This window comes from Neoarius graeffei, chromosome 25 (assembly GCF_027579695.1).
Source record: "Neoarius graeffei isolate fNeoGra1 chromosome 25, fNeoGra1.pri, whole genome shotgun sequence".
In the NCBI taxonomy this organism is placed as follows: domain Eukaryota; kingdom Metazoa; phylum Chordata; class Actinopteri; order Siluriformes; family Ariidae; genus Neoarius; species Neoarius graeffei.
Genome location: NC_083593.1, coordinates 37,213,926 through 37,237,601, shown reverse-complemented (window position 1 = coordinate 37,237,601; position 23,676 = coordinate 37,213,926). Strand labels below are relative to the sequence as shown.

Here is a 23,676-nt window from a genome sequence, read left to right as displayed (position 1 = left end):
CGGTGCAGTAACACAACAGAAGGTGGATTTACGTTGCACTCATGGCCCAAAAATGTTCAAACTGCAAAGATTTGGACGCGTTTTGAGAGAAATTCACGGATTGGGCGCCTACGAAGTGGTCTCTCCTCTGCTCTGCACATTTTACTGAAGACTCGTACGAAACCTCTGATCTGTTGAGGAGCGTTGGCTATAAGCCCGTATTGAAAGAGGGTGCAGTACCAACAATTAAAAGGAAACGAAAACTACAAGAAAAGGAAAATAAGTTCAGCTGCACCAGTTCTCCTGGAGTGTGAGCTGAGCAGTAATGGCGGAGTACTCAGTATGGAGAAAATGGAGAATGAGTGGACCAGTCGTCAGATTTCTCCACTGGATATGCTTTTTTTTTTTTTCTTATTCCGCTGGATATGCTTGCCTCAGCAGCAATATCTCGCCCTTACGTGGAAGAAGCGAATGAACGAAGAACCGAAAGTCAGATTGTTTCAAAACAATCAGCCACAAGATCGGCCTTCAAGAAGCGAGCACACAGACGGGTAAGATGCGACTCTCATTTGGTTACATAACAAAGACAACACTCCTCACCGTTTACCTGCATTTAGATTAATACATGTAACTTGTATTGTGTGTTCAAGTTACCGGTATAAGATTATTTAATTTGCTTCAGAATGTGATTGTCTCAGTTCATCTGATTATTTAATTAGCCTTTTACGTTTTATCAGTGAAAACGCATGCATGTACATGTATGTTGCATAAGTTATAACACCTATCCTGTTTTAATGAGTCACATGAGACTGTCCATTCAACTCCATCTAATTCTCTAGATGGCTTTGTTCTCTGGCTTTATTTTGTAAGGTGGGGGCCTCCGTGTTACTATCGGATTCACTTTCCGATGTTTCGAACTGATACGGTTCTATGTGTATAGCAGTAGCATGTACACACACTCCAATTTCAGGACTATCACAATCAGATGTATTACTATCTGAGGAATCCGAAGAATCTCCAACAAATCCGAACGAAGAGGCCATTGCAACCACTCTCGCCTGCCGAGTCTGGCTTTGGTCTATAGCACCGGTTCCCGCTGTGACATCACTCACTCAGGGCTGGCTGACTTAGCGGGGCAGCTCGAATGCCAATTTTGCGGTCAATTTTAACTCTCAAAAATAAATTTTTTAAATTCCCAATTATGCAGCATACAAGAGTCAAGGATGGAGATACTATCCACTCAGAAATGTATTTAAAAATAAAGGTTCTGCGTTATCTCCTTTAAATATGCATGCACGTTTCTGAACGTAGCTAAACTTGGCATGAATATTCCTGATACTTGTGTGCAGTGTTACATGTTTAATAGGATGTGAATAAAAGAAGTTTATTAAGTTCTGAATGCACAAATCATGTGCACATATGAACTGCATGAATGTGTCAATTTTAACTACAAACTTTTAATCTACATTATTCAATATTTCCCCTTTAATAACTATCCTCTGTGCAATTAGCTTTTTTTTTGTATTTTGTCCTTTTGATAAATATTTTCATAGTTTTTTGCATTCTATGATTCTATATGGTCATGCTGGAAAATAATTTCAATGTTCTATGCGTTCTGTGTGAGACACTCAGATCTAAGCGCAGTTATTTTCAGTTGTTTGCTTGAAGAGATAACGATAACCAAAAATGAAAAAAGTGTGACAACCAACCCAGTGCTCCCTTTTCATAATCCAACATTTTCTGCATTAGCATTTTAAAAATCATACAAAAAGAGCAAACTCACTCAAAAACACACACCTGTTAAGTTCGTAAAGGTGACACCCGGACGTAAAGTATTCTGTAAGAGGTTTAGTGTTGCTCACACACTGAATGCTGGAGTTCATAAAACACGTGTTGCCGAGGTTACTGAGTCCTGTGGCCCCTTTCTCAGTGGGTACTGCAGAAGGAACAGAAAAAACGTGTAAGTCTCAGACAAACATGCAGTCCTGCAGAACAATTTAATTCAACCGTCCTGGACCTTTGTGTCTGTTCATTCTGTTGCTGTTGGCTAAAAATGACATCTCCTCAGGCCAGCTCATGTCTTTGTTACGCACTACAAAAACAAAGAAAACACAAGCAGATGTATATATAAGGTGAATAAATGCTCTTCATTAATAATAATATACAACAATGATAAACCATAGTCTATAATAATAACCATCGATAACCACCTTCAATAACCATGTACTGTTCATCAGGGATCTTCAGCGCTTCCAGTGAATGATCCTCATCGTCAAGAAGAGTCAAATAATTCTGTTGGGGAAACAGATTACAATCATTCACACAAATAATGTGTACAGAGCATCTTGGGGGGAAAAAAGGGAAGCAGCAGTCACGATAATGTTATTATTATTATTATTATTATTTATGTCACTTATTAGGTTTTCATTTAATTTAATAATAATAATAATAATAATAATAATAATGTGAAAAACATAATCTGGGAAGTGTGCCAAGGATCAGCCACCTACAATGCAGTCCTTGGCACACTTCCCAGAAAACTGAACACACATCCACACCAAGACTCAGCTGACTTCAATGACTCACATGATGGCAGAGAGAGCCAACGACCCACAGATCACCTTAACGACCCTCTAAGGCTGCTAACACCGTTCACACCCAGCCTCCAGTGACCCTAACACCTACAGGATGACTGACAGGGTCAACGACCCATGTGACCTCAACAACTCTCCTTTTGGTCCACTAGAGATTGCTAAGATAAGAAATTTAAACGTCACTACACGACGCAGAAAAACTAGTTCATGCTTTCGTTACCTCCAGGTTGGATTATTGTACAACCCCGATTCCAAAAAAGTTGGGACAAAGTACAAATTGTAAATAAAAACGGAATGCAATGATGTGGAAGTTTCAAAATTCCATATTTTATTCAGAATAGAACATAGATGACATATCAAATGTTTAAACTGAGAAAATGTATCATTTAAAGAGAAAAATTAGGTGATTTTAAAATTCATGACAACACCACATCTCAAAAAAGTTGGGACAAGGCCATGTTTACCACTGTGAGACATCCCCTTTTCTCTTTACAACAGTCTGTAAACGTCTGGGGACTGAGGAGACAAGTTGCTCAAGTTTAGGGATAGGAATGTTAACCCATTCTTGTCTAATGTAGGATTCTAGTTGCTCAACTGTCTTAGGTCTTTTTTGTCATATCTTCCGTTTTATGATGCGCCAAATGTTTTCTATGGGTGAAAGATCTGGACTGCAGGCTGGCCAGTTCAGTACCCGGACCCTTCTTCTACGCAGCCATGATGCTGTAATTGATGCAGTATGTGGTTTGGCATTGTCATGTTGGAAAATGCAAGGTCTTCCCTGAAAGAGACGTCGTCTGGATGGGAGCATATGTTGCTCTAGAACCTGGATATACCTTTCAGCATTGATGGTGTCTTTCCAGATGTGTAAGCTGCCCATGCCACACGCACTAATGCAACCCCATACCATCAGAGATGCAGGCTTCTGAACTGAGCACTGATAACAACTTGGGTCGTCCTTCTCCTCTTTAGTCCAAATGACACGGCGTCCCTGATTTCCATAAAGAACTTCAAATTTTGATTCATCTGACCACAGAACAGTTTTCCACTGTGCCACAGTCCATTTTAAATGAGCCTTGGCCCAGAGAAGACGTCTGCGCTTCTGGATCATGTTTAGATACGGCTTCTTCTTTGAACTATAGAGTTTTAGCTGGCAACGGCGGATGGCACGGTGAATTGTGTTCACAGATAATGTTCTCTGGAAATATTCCTGAGCCCATTTTGTGATTTCCAATACAGTAGCATGCCTGTATGTGATGCAGTGCCGTCTAAGGGCCCGAAGATCACGGGCACCCAGTATGGTTTTCCGGCCTTGACCCTTACGCACAGAGATTCTTCCAGATTCTCTGAATCTTTTGATGATATTATGCACTGTAGATGATGATGATGATGATGATATGTTCAAACTCTTTGCAATTTTACACTGTCGAACTCCTTTCTGATATTGCTCCACTATTGCCACTTTTCCACTACCAACGCAGCCGAGTTGGGCTGAGCCGTGCCGTGCTGAGTCGAGCTGAGTGGGGCTGTTGGAGTTGCATTTCGACTACAACCGCGCTGAACCGTGCTGGCTGGAAGTAGGTGGACACATTGGGTGGAGTTAGCGAAAGTGGGTGGATGTCACGTGATGTCGTTAGGCGGCGCAAACAGTGACATCAGTGACCTTTTAAGCGGTAGTCTCACGACCCGGATAGTAAACAATAAACATGGAGGACATGGAGTCGTTAGTGTTGCTGGTCTTGGTGCTGTGGCTTGTTGTCACCGACAACACCAACAGATACTGGCAAGAGCGTATAGATGAGGCGAGGCGCATAAGGCTTCAGAAATTCTCGTAATTCGTAATTCTTCTTCTTCCGGGTTTACGGTGTTTACAGATCCCAGCGTGCTTGCGGGGCGTGTGGACATGTGAGGACACTCCTCCTCACCAATCAGTGCACAGGGGAGTGTCTCCTCACGCCCCTAGCCCCACTTGGCTTGGTTTGGCTCGCTTCAGCCCCACTCCAAAATCGTGCGAGTTTTGGGTGCTAAGCAGGGCTGAAGTGAGCTGAGTCGTGCTGCTTTGAGGTAGTCGAAACATGAGCCGTGTCGGGCTGAAGTGAGATGAAGTGAGCTGAAAAAGAGTAGTGGAAAAGGGCCATATTTGTTGGCGCAGAATTAGGGGGATTGGTGATCCTCTTCCCATCTTTACTTCCGAGAGCCGCTGCCACTCCAAGATGCTCTTTTTATACCCAGTCATGTTAATGACCTATTGCCAGTTGACCTAATGAGTTGCAATTTGGTCCTCCAGCTGTTCCTTTTTTGTACCTTTAACTTTTCCAGCCTCTTACTGCCCCGTCCCAACTTTTTTGAGATGTGTTGCTGTCATGAAATTTCAAATGAGTCAATATTTGGCATGAAATTTCAAAATGTCTCACTTTTGACATTTGATATGTTGTCTATGTTCTATTGTGAATACAATATCAGTTTTTGAGATTTGTAAATTATTGCATTCCGTTTTTATTTACAATATGTACTTTGTCCCAACTTTTTTGGAATCGGGGTTGTAATGCCTTACTGCCCAGATGTTCCAATAAGTGCATAAACAAGCTCCAGTTAGTTCAAAATGCAGCAGCAAGAGTCCTTACTAGAACTAGAAAATATGACCACACTGCATTGGCTCCCAATCAAATTTCGTACTGATTAGAAAATACTACTTAATTGACCTTTAAAGCACTGAATGGTCTCGCACCACAGTACCTGAGTGAACTTCTGGTCCTTTATGACCCACCATGCCTACTTAGATCAAAGGGTGCAGGCTATTCCCCCCCAAAAAAATCTGTCCTTCTAAGTTAGATGTCAATCCTGAGATCGAGATGCTGACCTCTTCCGGTCCTCGGACCTGCCTGATCCATCCTGATGCCCTACGTCTGGTTGGAGTCTCATCACATCGCTCCACTTGGAAGATGCTCTGGACTCTTACAGTAATGCTTTTATGGCTGAGGACTACAGCTGACTTGCTAACTTTAGGACTGCAGTTGTCATGAACAGTTTTGCACTCAAGTTTCCATTAATGAAGAGTTTATAACATCAACGAAACTGATTTCATGGTAAAACTGTTCATGTTATAGTCATGTTGTCTGTTGTTGCCTAAATGAGGGTGGGTTCCCTTTTGAGTCTGGTTCCTCTCGAGGTTTCTTCCTCATGTCGTCTGAGGGAGTTTTTCCTTGCCACTGTCGCCATAGGCTTGTTCACTGGAGATAGATTAGGGATACAATTAGCTCATGTCTTGGGTCATTCAGATTCTGTAAAACTGCTTTGGGACAATGTCTATTGTTAAAAGCGCTATACAAACAAATTTGACTTGACTAGGAGGATAAACGCCTGGAACTCCACACTAGTCAGACAGAACTGAAGAAGCCTTTCGGATGAGAGGTGAAACGTCTTCGAGGATTTCAAGCAAGTCCACTTGTCTTCTTTAGCACCTATGGTTTCCTCATGAATATTCATTCACGAAGGCAGTTCACAAGCCATGAGCAGAGATACTCAGATGAGGGGGTGGCATAATTCTAATGAACTCCTCTTGCAACACAGAAAAGGCAGCCAAATTGGAATGGCTTACTGAAGCACACGTTTTCTGAAATAGGCAGCTCAAAAGAAAGTGACTGGGTGTCTTAAGTTAGGTTAACATGGGACAGCCTTGGGCTGAAATGCCCTTGAGCAAGGCATCTAACCCCCAACTGCTCCCCAGGGGCTGTAGCATAGCTGCCCACTGCTCTGGGTATACAACCCCGATTCCAAAAAAGTTGGGACAAAGTACAAACTGTAAATAAAAACGGAATGCAATAATTTACAAATCTCAAAAACTGATATTGTATTCACAATAGAACATAGACAACATATCAAATGTCGAAAGTGAGACATTTTGAAATTTCATGACAGCAACACATCTCAAAAAAGTTGGGACAGGGGCAATAAGAGGCTGGAAAAGTTAAAGGTACAAAAAAGGAACAGCTGGAGGACCAAATTGCAACTCATTAGGTCAATTGGCAATAGGTCATTAACATGACTGGGTATAAAAAGAGCATCTTGGAGTGGCAGCAGCTCTCAGAAGTAAAGATGGGAAGAGGATCACCAATTCCCCTAATTCTGCGCCGACAAATAGTGGAGCAATATCAGAAAGGAGTTCGACAGTGTAAAACTGCAAAGAGTTTGAACATATCATCATCATCTACAGTGCATAATATCATCAAAAGATTCAGAGAATCTGGAAGAATCTCTGTGCGTAAGGGTCAAGGCCGGAAAATCATACTGGGTGCCCGTGATCTTCGGGCCCTTAGACGGCACTGCATCACATACAGGCATGCTTCTGTATTGGAAATCACAAAATGGGCTCAGGAATATTTCCAGAGAACATCATCTGTGAACACAATTCACCGTGCCATCCGCCGTTGCCAGCTAAAACTCTATAGTTCAAAGAAGAAGCCGTATCTAAACATGATCCAGAAGCGCAGACGTCTTCTCTGGGCCAAGGCTCATTTAAAATGGACTGTGGCAAAGTGGAAAACTGTTCTGTGGTCAGACGAATCAAAATTTGAAGTTCTTTATGGAAATCAGGGACGCCGTGTCACTCGGACTAAAGAGGAGAAGGACGACCCAAGTTGTTATCGGCGCTCAGTTCAGAAGCCTGCATCTCTGATGGTATGGGGTTGCATTAGTGCGTGTGGCATGGGCAGCTTACACATCTGGAAAGACACCATCAATGCTGAAAGGTATATCCAGGTTCTAGAGCAACATATGCTCCCATCCAGACGACGTCTCTTTCAGGGAAGACCTTGCATTTTCCAACATGACAATGCCAAACCACATACTGCATCAATTACAGCATCATGGCTGCGTAGAAGAAGGGTCCGGGTACTGAACTGGCCAGCCTGCAGTCCAGATCTTTCACCCATAGAAAACATTTGGCGCATCATAAAACGGAAGATACGACAAAAAAGGCCCAAGACAGCTGAGCAACTAGAATCCTACATTAGACAAGAATGGGTTAACAATCCTACCCCTAAACTTGAGCAACTTGTCTCCTCAGTCCCCAGACGTTTACAGACTGTTGTAAAGAGAAAAGGGGATGTCTCACAGTGGTAAACATGGCCTTGTCCCAACTTTTTTGAGATGTGTTGTTGTCATGAATTTTAAAATCACCTAATTTTTCTCTTTAAATGATACATTTTCTCAGTTTAAACATTTGATATGCCATCTATGTTCTATTCTGAATAAAATATGGAATTTTGAAACTTCCACATCATTGCATTCCATTTTTATTTACAATTTGTACTTTGTCCCAACTTTTTTGGAATCGGGGTTGTATGTGTGTGCTCATTGCTCACATGTATGTGTTCACTGCTTCAGATGGGTTAAATGCAGAGGACGCATTTCGCTGTGTGTGACACAAATAAAGGCTTCTTCTTCTTATATCAGAAGTTGTGTGTTGATAGGCACTCCAGATACCCAAATGCGTGTGCAAAAGTAATGAAAAAAGTGACTTTCATAATATGTCACCTTTAATATTTAGAAAAACATGTAAGAAGGTAAGAGTTGTGACTACAATGGCAAATTAGTTCATGGTGTCATTTGAATACAATTATTTTTAGGACAGTTCAGTTATGTCTTATAAACTAACTTCATTTCAAAGGGCTAAACTCCTTAAAGTAAAAGGTGTTGACTTTGAATTCTTTTGTGACATTATTGAAAAATATTGCCAGGTAAAGTATAAAGCCATGAAATTAATTCATACGTTTTGAAAATTCTTCATCTTTGATCCATTTAAATTTAAGAGAACTAGCATTTTACTGTGCATTTGAGAGAAAGAGGAGTGTGTGTGCGTGCACATGTCAGTGTCTCTTCACCTCATTCATGTAAAGCCACAGTCTCATATCCTCTTCTTTAATCCGGAGCCTCTGAGACAGATAATCGTGAATGTCCTTTATTGTTCCCACTCGGCTGAAGCAGCCAGTGTAGGCCAGCACCCGCTTCAGAGGAGTACTGGGAGATGGCATGTTACCTACCGTACAAGAGACATCAGGGGTTGATGAGTTCAAGTACAAATGTTATAATTTGGCTAAGCTGAGTTGAAAGAGAAGGATTTTAGTTCCTCTAACTAACCACACACAGTGGGGAACGTGACATGACTGGGCTTAAAGCCTGCTGGTTCACAGTCATGACTTATGACCTTTATTAAGCGTATATCAGAAAGGGGAAACATCTACAACCAAACACAAGAGTAGACTACTGTGATGTACAAAAAGTGCATCGACTCTGAATTCTGAAAATGTAGATCCTGGGGCCATTTTATAATTGCTTACCAAAAAAAAGGTAGAATTCCAAAATGTTAAAAATTAGATTAGATTAAACTTTATTGATCCCTTTGGGCGGGTTCCCTCAGGGAAATTAAGATTCCAGCAGCATCATTACAGATAAACAGAGAAAAGAAATAGAGAAAACTTCTAGATAAATTAAAATAATTAAGTATTTACATATACAAACGAGGGCTGTCAAACGATTAAAAATTTTAATCGCGATTAATCTCAGAATTTCATATAGTTAATCGCGATTAATCTCATATCTCATTATCTCTAGCCGCTTTATCCTTCTACAGGGTCGCAGGCAAGCTGGAGCCTATCCCAGCTGACTACGGGCGAAAGGCGGGGTACACCCTGGACAAGTCGCCAGGTCATCGCAGGGCTGACACATAGACACAGACAACCATTCACACTCACATTCACACCTACGGTCAATTTAGAGTCACCAGTTAACCTAACCTGCATGTCTTTGGACTGTGGGGGAAACCGGAGCACCCGGAGGAAACCCACGCGGACACAGGGAGAACATGCAAACTCCGCACAGAAAGGCCCTCGCCGGCCCCGGGGCTCGAACCCAGGACCTTCTTGCTGTGAGGCGACAGCGCTTAATCGCGATTAATCGATTTTTTTTAAAATCTACATAAATGAATAAGGCTTTTAAACTGAAATGTTACAATTAAAATGGTGAACACATTTTATGCTAAAAGTACTTGTTAAAAACTGCTGGGACAAGAGAAAAATGGTAAGGGAGTTTATTCACTCACATACTAGGCAGTACTGAACATACAAAACACAAAATCGGATTTTGCGATGGATTAGGGAGCTGTAGTCTCAAATATAAAACATGGAGTCACATACTACTGTGTCTCAGTTCAGACGTGTGTGACAAAAGAAAATAAAAATGAAATAAAACTTCAATTGTGCTGGAGTTGTATTCAGTCACAGCCTATAGGACTTCACAGTGCTGTGCAAACAAAAATAAATTGCAGTTGGACTTCAATAAAGACATTTAGTGTCATATCACAGTGCCACAGCGTACTGAAATCTCACTTTACAAAAGTATTTTAGAACTGCAAAGTGCATACCGAAACCAACTCAATCACACTCCTCTTTTGAAATGAAACTTCCCGTTTAACAGACCTCTCAATCACTCACACTTACTCTTATTGAAGCAGCGCGCGACAAGCCTCAACATGAACTCCGGGTGACTCGCAGGGCCAAATTAGAATTTGCGTTAACGGCACTATTTTTTTAATCGCGATAAATTGAGATCGCGTTAATGCGTTATTATCGTGTTAACTTCGACAGCCCTAATACAAACTAGTGCTGTCAAGCGATTAAAATATTTAATCGCGATTAATGTCGCGACTGTCATAGGTTAACTCGCGATTAATCGCAATTTAATCGCACATTTTTGTCACATGAAAAACCATTGGAATTCTCTTATCAGCATAAAAAAGTGAATGGGCTTGCTCACCGTTCGAACTACGGGGGTATTCGGGGGATCCGAGATCCCCTGAAACAGACATGAGATCCCTTGAAAACATGATTTGGGAAATGTTGGGGGGTCTCTAAAATATTGGCAAAATGATGTTTATTGACATAGCAATTGTGTGTAACGGGAAGCATTTGCATATCCGAAGTGAGCGCGCGATGGAGATCCGCGCTCTGAGACAAGCGCAAGCACCCCCCCCCCCCCCCCCCCCAAGGGAAAAAAAGGGACCCCCCGAAAATATCGGCATAGTTCGAACACTGGTTGTACCAATGTTTTTTTTTTTTTATTGCAGAGCATAACACGTCTTGTCACAGCCACTGCAAAGTCGGGCTGGAGCCGCCGATGGGGAAACGAAACCTAAGCCGAGCACCGTGGCTCTTCGGGGGAGGGCAGAGGACTCTGGCTGTGCGGGGCGTGGCATTACAGTCTAGCTGCTATCGTTTTTCTAAGCAAAGTCTCTGTTCCAAGTTCCTGGCAGTTTCAAAAGCTTATGAAAAACCTACATCATGTCACAGAGCGTTAATCTCGCGATAAAAAAAATTATCGCCGTTAAAATTGAGTCAAGTTAACACGTTAATAATGCAACATTTTTGACAGCACTAATACAAACATATAAAAAGAATAAGAGATGGGGAAGAGGAAGGGGGGAGGGGGGAAAAAGGGGGGGGGGCTCAGCGGCAGGAGAGATATTGCACTTTATATTGCACATTGTCTGGTATTGCTTATTGTTAGGCTAGGCTACTGCTCCTTCCCGTCCTCGGTCCTCCTGTTACCCCTTCTTCCCCCCCAGAGAGGAGTTGTACAGTCTGATGGCGTGAGGGACAAAGGAGTTGTTCCTCACGCCATCAGGACGCAAGCCCTGCAACAAGATAATAATTAAAAACCTTCGAAGTCTGAAAAAGAGTTTTGCAATGATCCTAGGGGCATACAAGTTCTTAGAAAAAATCCTGGTTGCTTTTTCCTACATTTATAAATCTTATTTGACCATTTTTGTTACTTGTAATAATGATACTGTTGCTATAGAGTTCCCCTTTCTTGTCCTCAGGGGATGCACATTTTTGCACTTCACAACAAACAAACTGGCAGACAACCAAGTTTCTTATTTCTTATTGAAGCGAACAATAAGTTACAAATAGTATAAGCAGACTGCATATCGTGCGTTTGAGTTTTTGTACATGTGAGCTGGACGCAGTCCTGAAACTCCCTCGTTAGAGTCATGTGTTCCGTCTTACCTATGTTCATCCAGCCGTTAGACTGCGGTGTGCGTGCTGGAGGCTGCTGCCTCAGGAAGAGCAGGTGTCTGAGGAAGAGTTCTAACTCTGCTTTCTCCATATCCCTCGACCTGATCACCTACACATCAGGGGTGCAACAACACATTAATGTCACTGCATTTTTTTTTTAAATATGCTGCTTCGGCAACACCATGTGGATGATACTTCATGGTTCAAGTAGGCCGAAATCCAATCTTACATAGAAACATTTCGGCTTCCTCAATTCAGTGAAAATAATAGATTGTGATTTTGTTGAGCTTAGTTTAAGTTAGTTATTTAGGGATCCTTTTTCAGTTAATTGGTTTTGGTTGAATAACAAATTACATTTGAATATAAAAGGATGATTGAAAAAAGGCCATTTTCTGTCACTTGATATTATGAAATGCAACAATAAAGTAATAATAGTTATTATAAAAATCACAATTCTCTAATAACTGTGATAAATAATTGTGATTATTTTTTTCGCGGTGCGGTTTTCATCAAATCCTGCACTCTGATTGGCTGGCAAGTGGGTCCGTATCCTACGGTATGGACCCCAGTTACGGACCCCGGTTATGGACTTCTGGCAACTCGCTCATTCACAACAACAAACAACATGGTAGAATTTTTTTCTCAACATTTATTTTTTTTAATAAGATTTATTTATAAAATTATCAAAAATCTTATAAATTTTTGCCAGCATTTCTCAGGAGAATAGCATTAATTTTACAGCATGGATAGCGATAACGACAGTGCTCACAGCGAAAGCGAGTTTTACTACCCTGAGGAAGAAGAAATAAAAGAAAACATTTCAGGAGAAAGCTAAAAACCTCTAACTTGCTAACGCTGAGCAAAAACATGGCTGAATCCTGAATGACTCAATTTTGTATAAATAGGGGACTACATAGGCGGCAAAATGTAGTTTTTTCCCCTGCCATGGAAGTGCACTTGTATACCGAGGAGGAAGCAATTTGCATTACAGACGTGAATGAAAATTCAAAATGGCGGCTCGCCTCGGTTTTCCCTTTCGGCTGCTCTCGTTTTCTGTTACAATTTGGTAAAGAAAAATATATATATATATTATTTACCAGCTTAAGGTTGGTCCGTATGGTGAAATACCATGACCTCGGCTAGTACTTTCAAGACCTCGGTCACAGTATTTCACGATACGGACCCCCCAGCTGGTAAATAACATATATGTATTGCATTAGTTATTACTGTGCAGCCCAAGCCCAGTGTAGTAAAAGTATACTCCTGAATAGAGAACTGAGTCCGAAGGTCAGAATGAACCTGATGTACAGCACTGTGCAAAACTCTTAGGCATCACATTTTTTCCCCCCCAATACGAACTCAGGGGTTTCATTAAGGCTGCAAAATCCAGCTATAATCAGCCTGGCGTTGGTTACTTTTCAAAGTTCCTCAACCAACAATGCTAGCAGATTTCCTATTTTCCAAAACATTTTCTTTCTCATGGTTATTTTCGTGTTCGTTTACACTTTTTACTGTGTTTGCATACTCGCGGCAGCTTTATGGCCTTGACCTTCAATCACATCAGCTACACTGTATGAAAGCTTGACGCTGATTGGCTGCTCGTTGTGGCAACGATGGGGCGCCAGAAAGCTCACTTCTGATTCGCTACGGTTCTGAAAAGGCGACAGGAGCAGCCAACCTTGTCTAGATTCTTTCCGAGTTTGGTGAGAGCTCGGTAAACAAATAACTATTTTTATGAAAGAGTAATGAGCATAGATTTTGAACATGATGAATTTCTAGCCGGTTTTCCAATGCAAAATGCTAACGTCGGGGAAGTTCTTGAGTCTTTCCATAACCGTCTCACGCTGTGATGGTCTGTGTGTGTGAGACAGTGAATTAAAAACTAGAGTCAATGGCCTCATTTGAAATGACATCGGCGGCAGCACACAAACACAGGACATTTGGATAAGATTAAATAAGATATTAGCTTATCTAATAGGCCTAGGTTCATTTAAAAATGAACAACCATGAAGACATTTCATTTTTTCCAGTATAATTTTGGAGATAGACTGTCAGGAGACAGTGACGGTGCCGGATGATGATGTTCACTACAGTACTGTTGGCAGTGTTGCTAGGTTAAGGTAAATGAAAGTGAGGATACTTGTAGTTCAGAACTGGATTGGTGGGAATGTACAGTACTGTGCAAAAGTCTTAGACACCCTATCTTTCCCCCCCCACACACACAAACTTTGTTAGAGATTTCCATTTTATGACTTCTACATTATCGAGTCAGTACAAAAAACATTTTCGAGTCCAAACGGTCATTTTTCAGCACAAAATGTTAAAAAAAAAAAAAAGTTGGTATCTGAGCAGCATATTACATACTGGTAAGAGACCACTTTTCAGATTAAAAAAGAAAACATAATGAAGGCTGCTGGGTTTTGGTGTAAAATGAAGACGCGAGTGTGACAGTCAAAGTGTCCAGAAGAACTGTGGCTGGTTCTGGAAGATGCTCAGTAAAACCTACAGCTCATTTCCTTATCAAACTGCACTCACTGTACCTGAGACTACTTTTTTTTTTTAAAGCAAAGGTTCGTCTCACACCAAATACTGACTTTGTTTCATTTATTGACTTACTGCTGTTTATAGTATTTTTTTTTATGTTGAAACATTTCATTTCATTATTTTTAAGCCATTTTTGATCTACAGCATTTCTTTACATGCGCCTAAGACTTTTGCACAGCACTGTGTATTGAACACAGCCGACTGCCTTGTTCAGATGTTAAAGGCAATTGAGGTTTTTCACCCACGTGACCAAGTCATGTGATGCATCGTTAGGCTGCCATTTTGGACGTCACGGCTCGAATCAGTTTGAATGCGAGGAAGGCGACAAACGAAAAACATAAAAGAAAAAGGAGCGAGATGCAGAAAACACCTTCACTATCCAGCGACGTAGGGCATTTACAGGGCGAGCAGAGGGAGAGGTATTTGCAAAAATTGAGGTTAGCAGGCTTAGAGAACGACGTTTACCTGCTTCCACCAGGATTGTTCACTGACGTACGGAAGTACACGAAGCCCTCGTCTTTACCTGACTTCGGCCCACGTGATCTGTATACCTATGTTGTTAAAAACCCATCGCCACACACAGGTATTGATCTGAAAGCGTATAAGAGTTTGGATGCCTACAAATATTTTGTGTCAGGCTGGGTAACATGCCTACATCAGCGGGTCGTCCCTGGAGCCGGTGGTCGCCATCTTATTACAGCTAAGGTTTGTTCACATTTTCATTTACTTTCGGTCCTCAGGATAAACAAAATGTTATTAAATGTCATTGAAATAACTTCTTAGTCTGTTGAGACATGGCCCGTTATAAATTTGCTGTTACCAGGCAATGACCAAGAACTGTATTATTAGGGTCGGTGTCTGTGTTGTAGCAGTGTACTAGCAGCTAGCTGTTAGCACTAGCTAATGTCAACAACATAGTAGCTAGTATGTTACTGTAGCAATGTTTACGTTCAGTCATTTGGATGACTGTTAAAACTTTCAGTCTCAAGTTTTTCCTTTACTGTATTTACTTGTTTACTGTAATTATGATCCGGCAGCTATTTACACCGGATCCAGTGTAAATAGCTGCCGGAGCACGCTCCGGCTTGCTCCCCCTCAAATTAAGCAGCGCGCTCTGGCTTGCTCCCGGAGTGCTCCGGGAGCAAGCCGGAGCGCGCTGCTTAATTTGAGGGGGAGCAAGCCGGATCGCGCTCCAGAACCTCGGCCGGAGCACTCCAGGAGCAAGCCGGAGCGTGCTGCTTAATTTGAGGGGGAGCAAGCTGGATCGCGCTCCGGAACCTCGGCCAGAGTACTCTGGGAGCAAGCCGGAGCACGCTCCGGCAGCTATTTACACTGGATCTGGTGTAAATAGCTGCCGGATCATAATTACAGTAAACTAGTAAATACAGTAAAGGAAAAACTTGAGACTGAAAGGTTTTAACAGTCATCCAAATGACTGAACGTAAACATTGCTACAGTAACATACTAGCTACTATGTTGTTGACATTAGCTAGCTTGACCTTCAAAATGGCAGACACCGGGGCGTCACATGACCCTGTGACGTCAGGTGAAATACCTCAATAACCTTCCAATGTGGAGATGAGATTAGAAAACGCCACATTAACACTGCAATGTCTGATGGGGAAGACTATACGTACTGGCCGGGGCAGGCTGAGGTTTGCTCCATACCAATGGTAAAGAGCTCTCCAGACTGGCTCAGGTACAATCTCAAAGTCCTGGCCCAGATGCAGGCTGGGAGAGCGTCTCAACAGTGCCCCTTCCATCGTTAATGTGGGAGCCTATTAGAGAGAATAACAAAGACACTCATAATACAGTACAAGCACAAATTAACTACATTACAGGACAAAAAAAAAAAAACATTTATATGGGAATTATTCTGCCTATAAGAATATGATCTGATCATTATGCATATTTAATGATCTCATCTTTCCTCTATTTAATGTTTAACAGTCACATTTATCAGGTATGTGATTAAGTCTAAAAGCACTGCTCAGTGCTTACTTTGAGAGGCTCGGAGGCCACCAGTGGCTGGTTGTCTATGGCACCTGGCCTGAGAGCTGTCACATTCCCATCAGCCCCTGGGAAACTCTGGCTGTCTATATCAGATGAATCAGCTTGTCGGGAGAAGCAGATATCCGTGGCAGTCGAGCTGGAATGGAGGAGACCTAGACAAGAAAGGAGCCATGTCTGTGAAAGACTTCTTCAACAACACCTGGAGCCAGAGGCCAGACTGGAGGGGATTTTTTTTTATGTGAATACTGACTGCCACTTGTCGTTTCTGATGCTTCAGAGGCACTAGAGATGTTGTCCGAGAACTTCTCTTCTGGGGATGAGTGTGAGCTTGTCGTGCCCTCCCCCTGACCCCCTTGTTCCACTCCTGCAGACGAGGTAGGAGTTCTACTGCTAGGAAATACTGCGGGTTGTTCCACCACTATCACCTTGTTGCCCTATAAATAAAATAACAAAAAGAGCTGCTGTGTGTTCAGCTCATAACTCCTGTACTGTTTTGTGTAAGCAACTATCAGAGGGAATAATTTCAACACATTTCACTGAACAAAAACGAGAACAGAGAACTCCAGTTAGGTTTGTCATACAAGTAGATTGAAATTAGGCTGGAAACTCTGAACAGTTTATCCAAGTTAACTTTTTAATAAGTTTAGCATTAGAATTTTTTTTTTTTTTTTTACGCATAGCTGACTAAAGCCAGTTGACCTACATCCTGTAAATGTCTATGAATCTATAGCATATGGATAAGCTCACAGAGGTATCATTAACAACCCATATTCATGATGTGTAAACGCAACATTAATACCCTGTCCACACTAGGGATTTTGTACCATACGAAACTACTTTCGTACCGCAACACCTGTCCACACTAGCAACTATACCGGTACTGTAGCAGTATAACTGTATCGGCACGAAACCCACAAATGTATGGGTTTCGTACTGGTACAGTATCGGTACTGTAGCGCTTCGCTGTAGTGTGGACAGATGAAGCGGTTCTGTATCGATACAAATATAATCCGCATGCGCAAAGTCACACACCTCAATCGATGTCTTCGCTGAATAAAATAGTGAAGAACGGAGATTCGTTTGTTTCTTTCTCAACTGCCTTGCACGTTTTATACGATTCGACTGAATAAATGACCACCAGAAATACAGACTGTACATTGACAACACAAAGCACACACACGTTGTTTCATCCGTACGGAAGCCGAGAGAGGCCCTTCATATAATCCTTTTTTTTTATTCACCTTGTTATCCCGAAATAACGACATAATTAATTCAGGATCTCGAGAAAACAACACAACTAATTCGAGATCTCGAGAAAACAAAACCATTATTTCGAGATCTCGAGAAAACAAAATTATTTCGTGATCTCGAGTAAACAGCTGAGAAATGGTTCATTCAGGTGCGCCAAGAGACTTGTGATATGCTGACTTTGGGGCTATTTCTCATTCTGTATAGACGCAACTTTGGTCATTAGAATGTCTGGAATAATCGATCACCTAATAAGGCAATATTTTGATCAGGGGTTGACACAGGGAGAGATTGCATCAAGTCTTTTAATAAGGGATAATTTCAAAATGAGTCCGCGGCACCTCCGCAGAAGACTGGCCCGGCTTCATCTCTACCAACGGAGATACAGTGATCCAGCTGAGATCATGAAATAATTGTTTTGTTTTCTCGAGATCTCGAAATAACGGATGCCATATATTCTCGGAAGGAAGTTACTCGGTAACCACGGAAACATTTCGCGCACGCGCATTTCAACTACCCTGAAAGAAAACCGCAAACATTTCTCGCTAGTGTGGACAGATGCACTAAACTGTACCGGTATACTTTGTATCGATACAGTTACACCGGTACGAAAGTGGTATAAGTGTGAACACAGCATTAATGTCTCTTGCGAACAGCATACATAGGGTCAGTCTGAGATATAACCCATGGTGTTGTCTTAAGCTTACGTATTTGACATAGTCCTTCCACTGCTGCCACCACTGTGTAGCGATAAGAAACCAGTAATCTCCAGGCTGGAGGCCATGCCGACTTTCTCTCTCTAACCAGCCCCTGAAAACAGAACACAAACTACTGATTAGTGCAGTTTCTTCAGACTAATTGCTGAACTGACTGACGACCGAATAATAGAAATACTATGAAAGAGAAACAAATGAGGTCTTATATGAACCTGATGATCTGTCCTTCCTCCTCGGGGGTGGCAGGCCGCAGTCCAAGAACAATATGACATACCTGAAGGGAGTTGCAGGTAAACAATTATTTATTATTTATTTATTATTAATTAATTATCATACCCTATAGAGATATTCCTTATTATTCTATCCACATTCACTGGATATGAGCAATCGCGCGCTCTGACTGGCTACTCTACGACAAGGATATCAGCTCATATACCGTGAGTTGAGAAAAACAAAAGGGTGGACCATGTTACTGAACCAACTGAGGATGAAATAAAAACTCTACTCAAAAACAAAACCCCAAAAAATACAAAAAAGCAACAAAATATGGAATGGAAGTATTTGATTGTAAGAACATATCTTTTTTTTTTTCCAAGAATTATTATTAGAGCATTTTTCACAAATTGCTGTCATTTCACCAGTTTGCTTACATTCCAAGCGGAAATGATTTTGTCAGACGTTTTGCATAAAGTTTTTAATTCATCGAATTTGCAAAAAAGAAAAATGCTCCGTTACTCAAAATCCAGCGCATGTGGATAGACTAAAACAGTTATTCCACTCAATTTCAACTCGGTGCTATGCGACTCGTTGGCTATCAGTGCATATCCGATTCAATTTCGTGGAATAACTGTTAAATATTAAAGAGACAAACAGAACACCAAGACAATATTGCAAAGTAGGTCTGAGTGATATGACGATGTAATGTCAATATTGTGATAAATTGTGTCACAATACGCTTTTCTGAGATTTCATGGATATTGGGATCTTTTTATTTATTTATTTCATAAATTTATTTACAAATTGACGAAGCAGCTGATTTGATAAAATTTTGTACTTAATCTTTAAAGGAACAGTCCACCGTACTTCCATAATAAAATATGCTCTTATCTGAATTGAGACGAGCTGCTCCGTACCTCTCCGAGCTTTGCGCGACCTCCCAGTCAGTCCGACGTGCTGTCACTCCTGTTAGCAATGTAGCTAGGCTCAGCATGGCCAATGGTATTTTTTGGGGCTGTAGTTAGATGCGACCAAACTCTTCCACGTTTTTCCTGTTTACATAGGTTTATATGACCAGTGACATGAAACAAAGTTCAGTTACACAAATTGAAACGTACTGTAGCGATTTTCTATGCTATGGAAAGTCTGCACTATAATGACAGGCGTACTAACACCTTCTGCGCGCTTCGACAGCGCATTGATACTGAGCTCCGTATCAATGCGCAGTCGAAGCGCGCAGAAGGTGTTAGTACGCCTGTCATTATAGTGCGGACTTTCCATAGCATAGAAAATCGCCACGTTTCAATTTGTGCAACTGAACTTGTTTCATGTCACTGGTCATATAAACCTATGTAAACAGGAAAAACGTGGAAGAGTTTGATCGCATCTAACTACAGCCCCAAAAAATACCATTGGCCATGCTGAGCCTAGCTACATTGCTAACAGGAGTGACAGCGCGTCTGACTGCGTCTAACTGACTGGGAGGTCGCGCAAAGCTCGGAGAGGTACGGAGCAGCTCGTCTCAATTCAGATAAGAGCATATTTCATTATGGAAGTATGGTGGACTGTTCCTTTAAAAGGCTAAGGCAGGGGTTTTCAAAGTGTGGGAGAGTGAGCCCCCCCTCAGAGAGCAAATAAACAACAGCGCCCCCCTTACAATTTTTGTTGTTGCTATACTTAATGTTCCATTCGTATTTGAAAAAAAAATGGTTGTTGTACACATTATTTTTTTCTTTTACACATTTTAAACATCTGTGCTTTTTGAAAACATCTTTTTTACACATTTAAAACATATGAGCTTTATTAAAACATCTTTTCTTTTTTTACACATTTTAAACATCTGTGCTTTTTAAAAAAAAAATCTTGTTTTACACATTTTAAACATCTCATAGCATTGTTAGCTAGCACCTCTTGGCAGACAACACACTGTGGCAGTGGAGCATCTTCAGATCCAGTCCATGAAAATCCAAATTTTAAATAATCGTAGTCATACTTCTTTTTTTTTTGCTTGGCCCAGACTCTGTCTCCTCACTCACTGTAGCTTTAGGTACTAAAAATCGATCCATTTTGTCTCTGGCAAAGGCCAGCTGAAGTTTGCTAAATGTCTGCAATAGTAACTTATTCTGGTTTATTTTTCCTCACGTTGCGCCCCCCCTTAAGAACTCTGGTGCCCCCTAGGGGAGGCGCGCCCCACACTTTGAAAAGCCCTGGGCTAAGGGTTTTTTTGTTCCAAACTTTTATTTTGTAGATATGATACAAATCATCACACAGGTTTTTTTTTTTTTTTTAAATGCAACACTACTGTATTCCTGGCCGTTTGTCAGCATACCTATATATGATGATCCATATTGCCCACTGTATGCCTTCGGGAATTGTGACTAGGGATGGCGAAAACTAAAAAAAAATCTTGGCCGACCACCGAGCCTCATTAGCCGGTTAAAGTCGGTTAACCTACGAGTTTAAAATTCTAGAACTGGAATTAACAGGGATGCAAACGGCGCCTTTTGGCGGATGGCGCCCTCTCCACGGCTGAATCGCGCAGATCCGACCTTCCTTTCCCAAGGGGGGGGCGTTGGAGCGTCTGACCACAACTTCATCAAAGCAAATTCTGCATATAAGCAAATGCCGCCACAGTCCACGAAACACAGGAAGTACAAGCACGAGAAGAAAACAGCAAATCAGAAAGCCGCGCAAAATTTAATGTGCGCATTCTGATCTACTGATTGCGCAGCTTCCGCGCAAACGCGCAGAGCCCCCTGATCCACTGCCCTCCTCTCACACCCCCCACGCCTCATGGACTGCAACGGCACCCGCCTATTTAGTAATTTTAATACAGAATCCACCTTGAAATTACAATCAGACACTCCAACACCCCCCCCCAAAAAAAAAAACAAAACGGATCTGCGAGATTAAAAAAAAAAAAGTCGGCATCTGCGCCTTTAGTTTGTGTGGAGAGATATGATCTGCAATAACATGCATTGTTGGCTACAGACCGAAACATACTTTCAGAATGCACTGGCCAAGGCAGGACTAAACTCGATGTGCCTTCTAACAATAATAAAAAAAAAACAGAATAGTAATTTGTAAGCTAAAAAGCCTGTGTCTACACTTTTCTTTCGCTGAGTGGCAGCTGGGCGGGACATGACTGAATGAGTGTTTCTGATTTGTCAGCTGTCTTTAACTGGGGTGGGAGGGCGGGACATGACCGAATGGGTGTTTCTGATGTCAGCTGTCGTCCTTACGCCGCATGGCATGGCCCAAGCATTTACAACACGGAATTCCAGGTTCTCCGCTCCAAAATCGGCAGCTTCAAAACGATTGATTTTTTTTTTTAACCGACAACCAAAAAAAATTTAACCGGTTGACGTTGATTCGGTCAACCACCGGTCAAACGGTCATCGGTTAACATCCCTAATTGTGACATGACATTTTTGTCATGTCGCTAATCCTAATACAAAGGCGTTCATTCATACCTGAAATAGGAGGTTGAGAAACTCAGCAGCAAGGGCACTCTGAACACTCCAAATCTGATAGTCTTCAAGTGTCAAATGGCCTTTCTATATAAAGTCAGAGCAAAGAGAAATTGTAACCTTACTCTCGGATGGGTATCCGATTCATAACGATGTGCAATTAAACAGAAAATGGAAATATATACCTTGGTAGTGTCATGTACTCTGAGAATGTCTTTGACAATATTAGGCACACTTGACTGTAATTCCTGCGAGGAGAATAAAAGAGAAACTGAGAGGCCAGAATATAAATAAATGAAAATTTATTCATGAATACCAAAGTAAAGTGTGTCCTATCTGATTTTAAGATGTCTCAATTTACAGTTTGCTATAACTCCCTATACAAGGTGACTTACAGGGATCGAGTCGGTACGATTATCCCTCCAGACCTCCAGCAGCGCAACGACCATCTCATGGATTTCTTCTCGACAAAGAACTCCATCACGGTCAACATCAAATACTTTAAAACAAACTGATCCAAAACAAAGAGTGGGCATAAACCAAATCAGTCGAGATGATACATTTCCATGTGCATTATACTGCAAGTAGAACATAATGTGTCACGAAAGGTACCAAGCTAAATTTGGTGTAAAATAATTGGTCAGACTTTGATTCAATTACTAAAATGGATCAATGACGCAGCAGGATCTCCACTTACATTTCTGCCTTTCAGCCAGAGGTCCCCTACAGCAGGCCGACAACCCACAGGAAATCTCTTTGAAATCTATGTGATTGTCTCTGTTCTCATCAAACGCATGAAACAAACCTGATCGAAAGATTGCAAACACACAAGTCACACATACACCTGAACAACTTAACATACTAACAAACCCTGTCCGACATAAAATATTGATGGAAAAAAAAAAGCGCCATGAAATGCATACCTTCACTTATGGATAGATGAATAGGAGGGGATACCAATGGGACAAACGTCTCCAAATCAAAGCGTCCAGTTCTTGACTGAGCTTTCAGTAACCAGTATCGCTTTTCTAGGTCAATGATATCCGATTCTTCCACTGCGTTACATAAAACATTACAGTAATTTATTATGAAGATTCTCTCAGTTACGAGACCACAGAATTTAAGAATTTTTTAAAAGATTTGTTACAGTGTGGAGAAATTACAACACAATATGTAACATTTAAATGAATTTTACAGCTCAGGTGAATGCCAAGAACACATACGGTATTAAGTGCATTTTTGCTCTGACTTGGAGGAACAAAGTAGACATACAGTATTTGATACGACAAATCAACAATATGTATTTAGTAAATAAATAATAAATAACAAGAAGACACAGTCAGCTATATCCCCCACCCTATATACCAAGTTTCAAGATATTAGTTGTCACGTTTTTCAAGTTCTGCTGCAGGAAACCAACCCTACCACTTTACACTGACCTCAGCAGCCCATGGCATAAACTAGGGCTGCGTACCGGTACTGTGTACCGGTACTGTACCGATCTAAATTTACACCAAGTATCTGCTTATTTTGTGACTGAAGATGCGTAAATCCTACTACACAGACAAAAATTTAGCACTGGAAAAGGCGTAAAATGCCGCGCTGAAACTTGAAATCAGAGCCATCTTTGATTTGAGATCCTCTCGCCACAGCCTCACGAGACATTGCGAGAGCTTGGCTGATCCAGCGTTCTGATTGGTCAAAAAGACTCAAAAGCAGGTCAGCCTTTGCTGGCATTGGCAGTCTTTGCTGCTTTGTGTAATTTTGCCGCGCAAGTTAAAGGCCGCGGACTGCGCGTAGTCTGTAGTACTCTAGTGTCGTCACTTCT

General features: G+C 41.5%; 1 protein-coding gene across 1 annotated transcript in view; it reads right to left on the bottom strand.

Moving 5' to 3' along the window:
* LOC132873633 (ubiquitin carboxyl-terminal hydrolase 32-like) overlaps window positions 1–23,676 on the bottom strand; it is an 89,374-nt gene that overhangs the window by 33,884 nt on the left and 31,814 nt on the right. The window contains exons 6-20 of the mRNA XM_060909380.1: window positions 22,772–22,903; window positions 22,546–22,653; window positions 22,244–22,359; window positions 22,034–22,096; window positions 21,852–21,935; window positions 18,375–18,436; window positions 18,154–18,256; window positions 16,449–16,632; window positions 16,187–16,350; window positions 15,823–15,963; window positions 11,633–11,750; window positions 8,453–8,607; window positions 2,190–2,271; window positions 1,997–2,071; window positions 1,777–1,915 (exon numbers count right to left, since the gene is read on the bottom strand). Of these exons, the coding sequence (XP_060765363.1) occupies window positions 1,777–1,915; window positions 1,997–2,071; window positions 2,190–2,271; window positions 8,453–8,607; window positions 11,633–11,750; window positions 15,823–15,963; window positions 16,187–16,350; window positions 16,449–16,632; window positions 18,154–18,256; window positions 18,375–18,436; window positions 21,852–21,935; window positions 22,034–22,096; window positions 22,244–22,359; window positions 22,546–22,653; window positions 22,772–22,903 (1,726 nt within the window). The remainder of the gene's footprint in view (window positions 1–1,776; window positions 1,916–1,996; window positions 2,072–2,189; window positions 2,272–8,452; window positions 8,608–11,632; window positions 11,751–15,822; window positions 15,964–16,186; window positions 16,351–16,448; window positions 16,633–18,153; window positions 18,257–18,374; window positions 18,437–21,851; window positions 21,936–22,033; window positions 22,097–22,243; window positions 22,360–22,545; window positions 22,654–22,771; window positions 22,904–23,676) is intronic.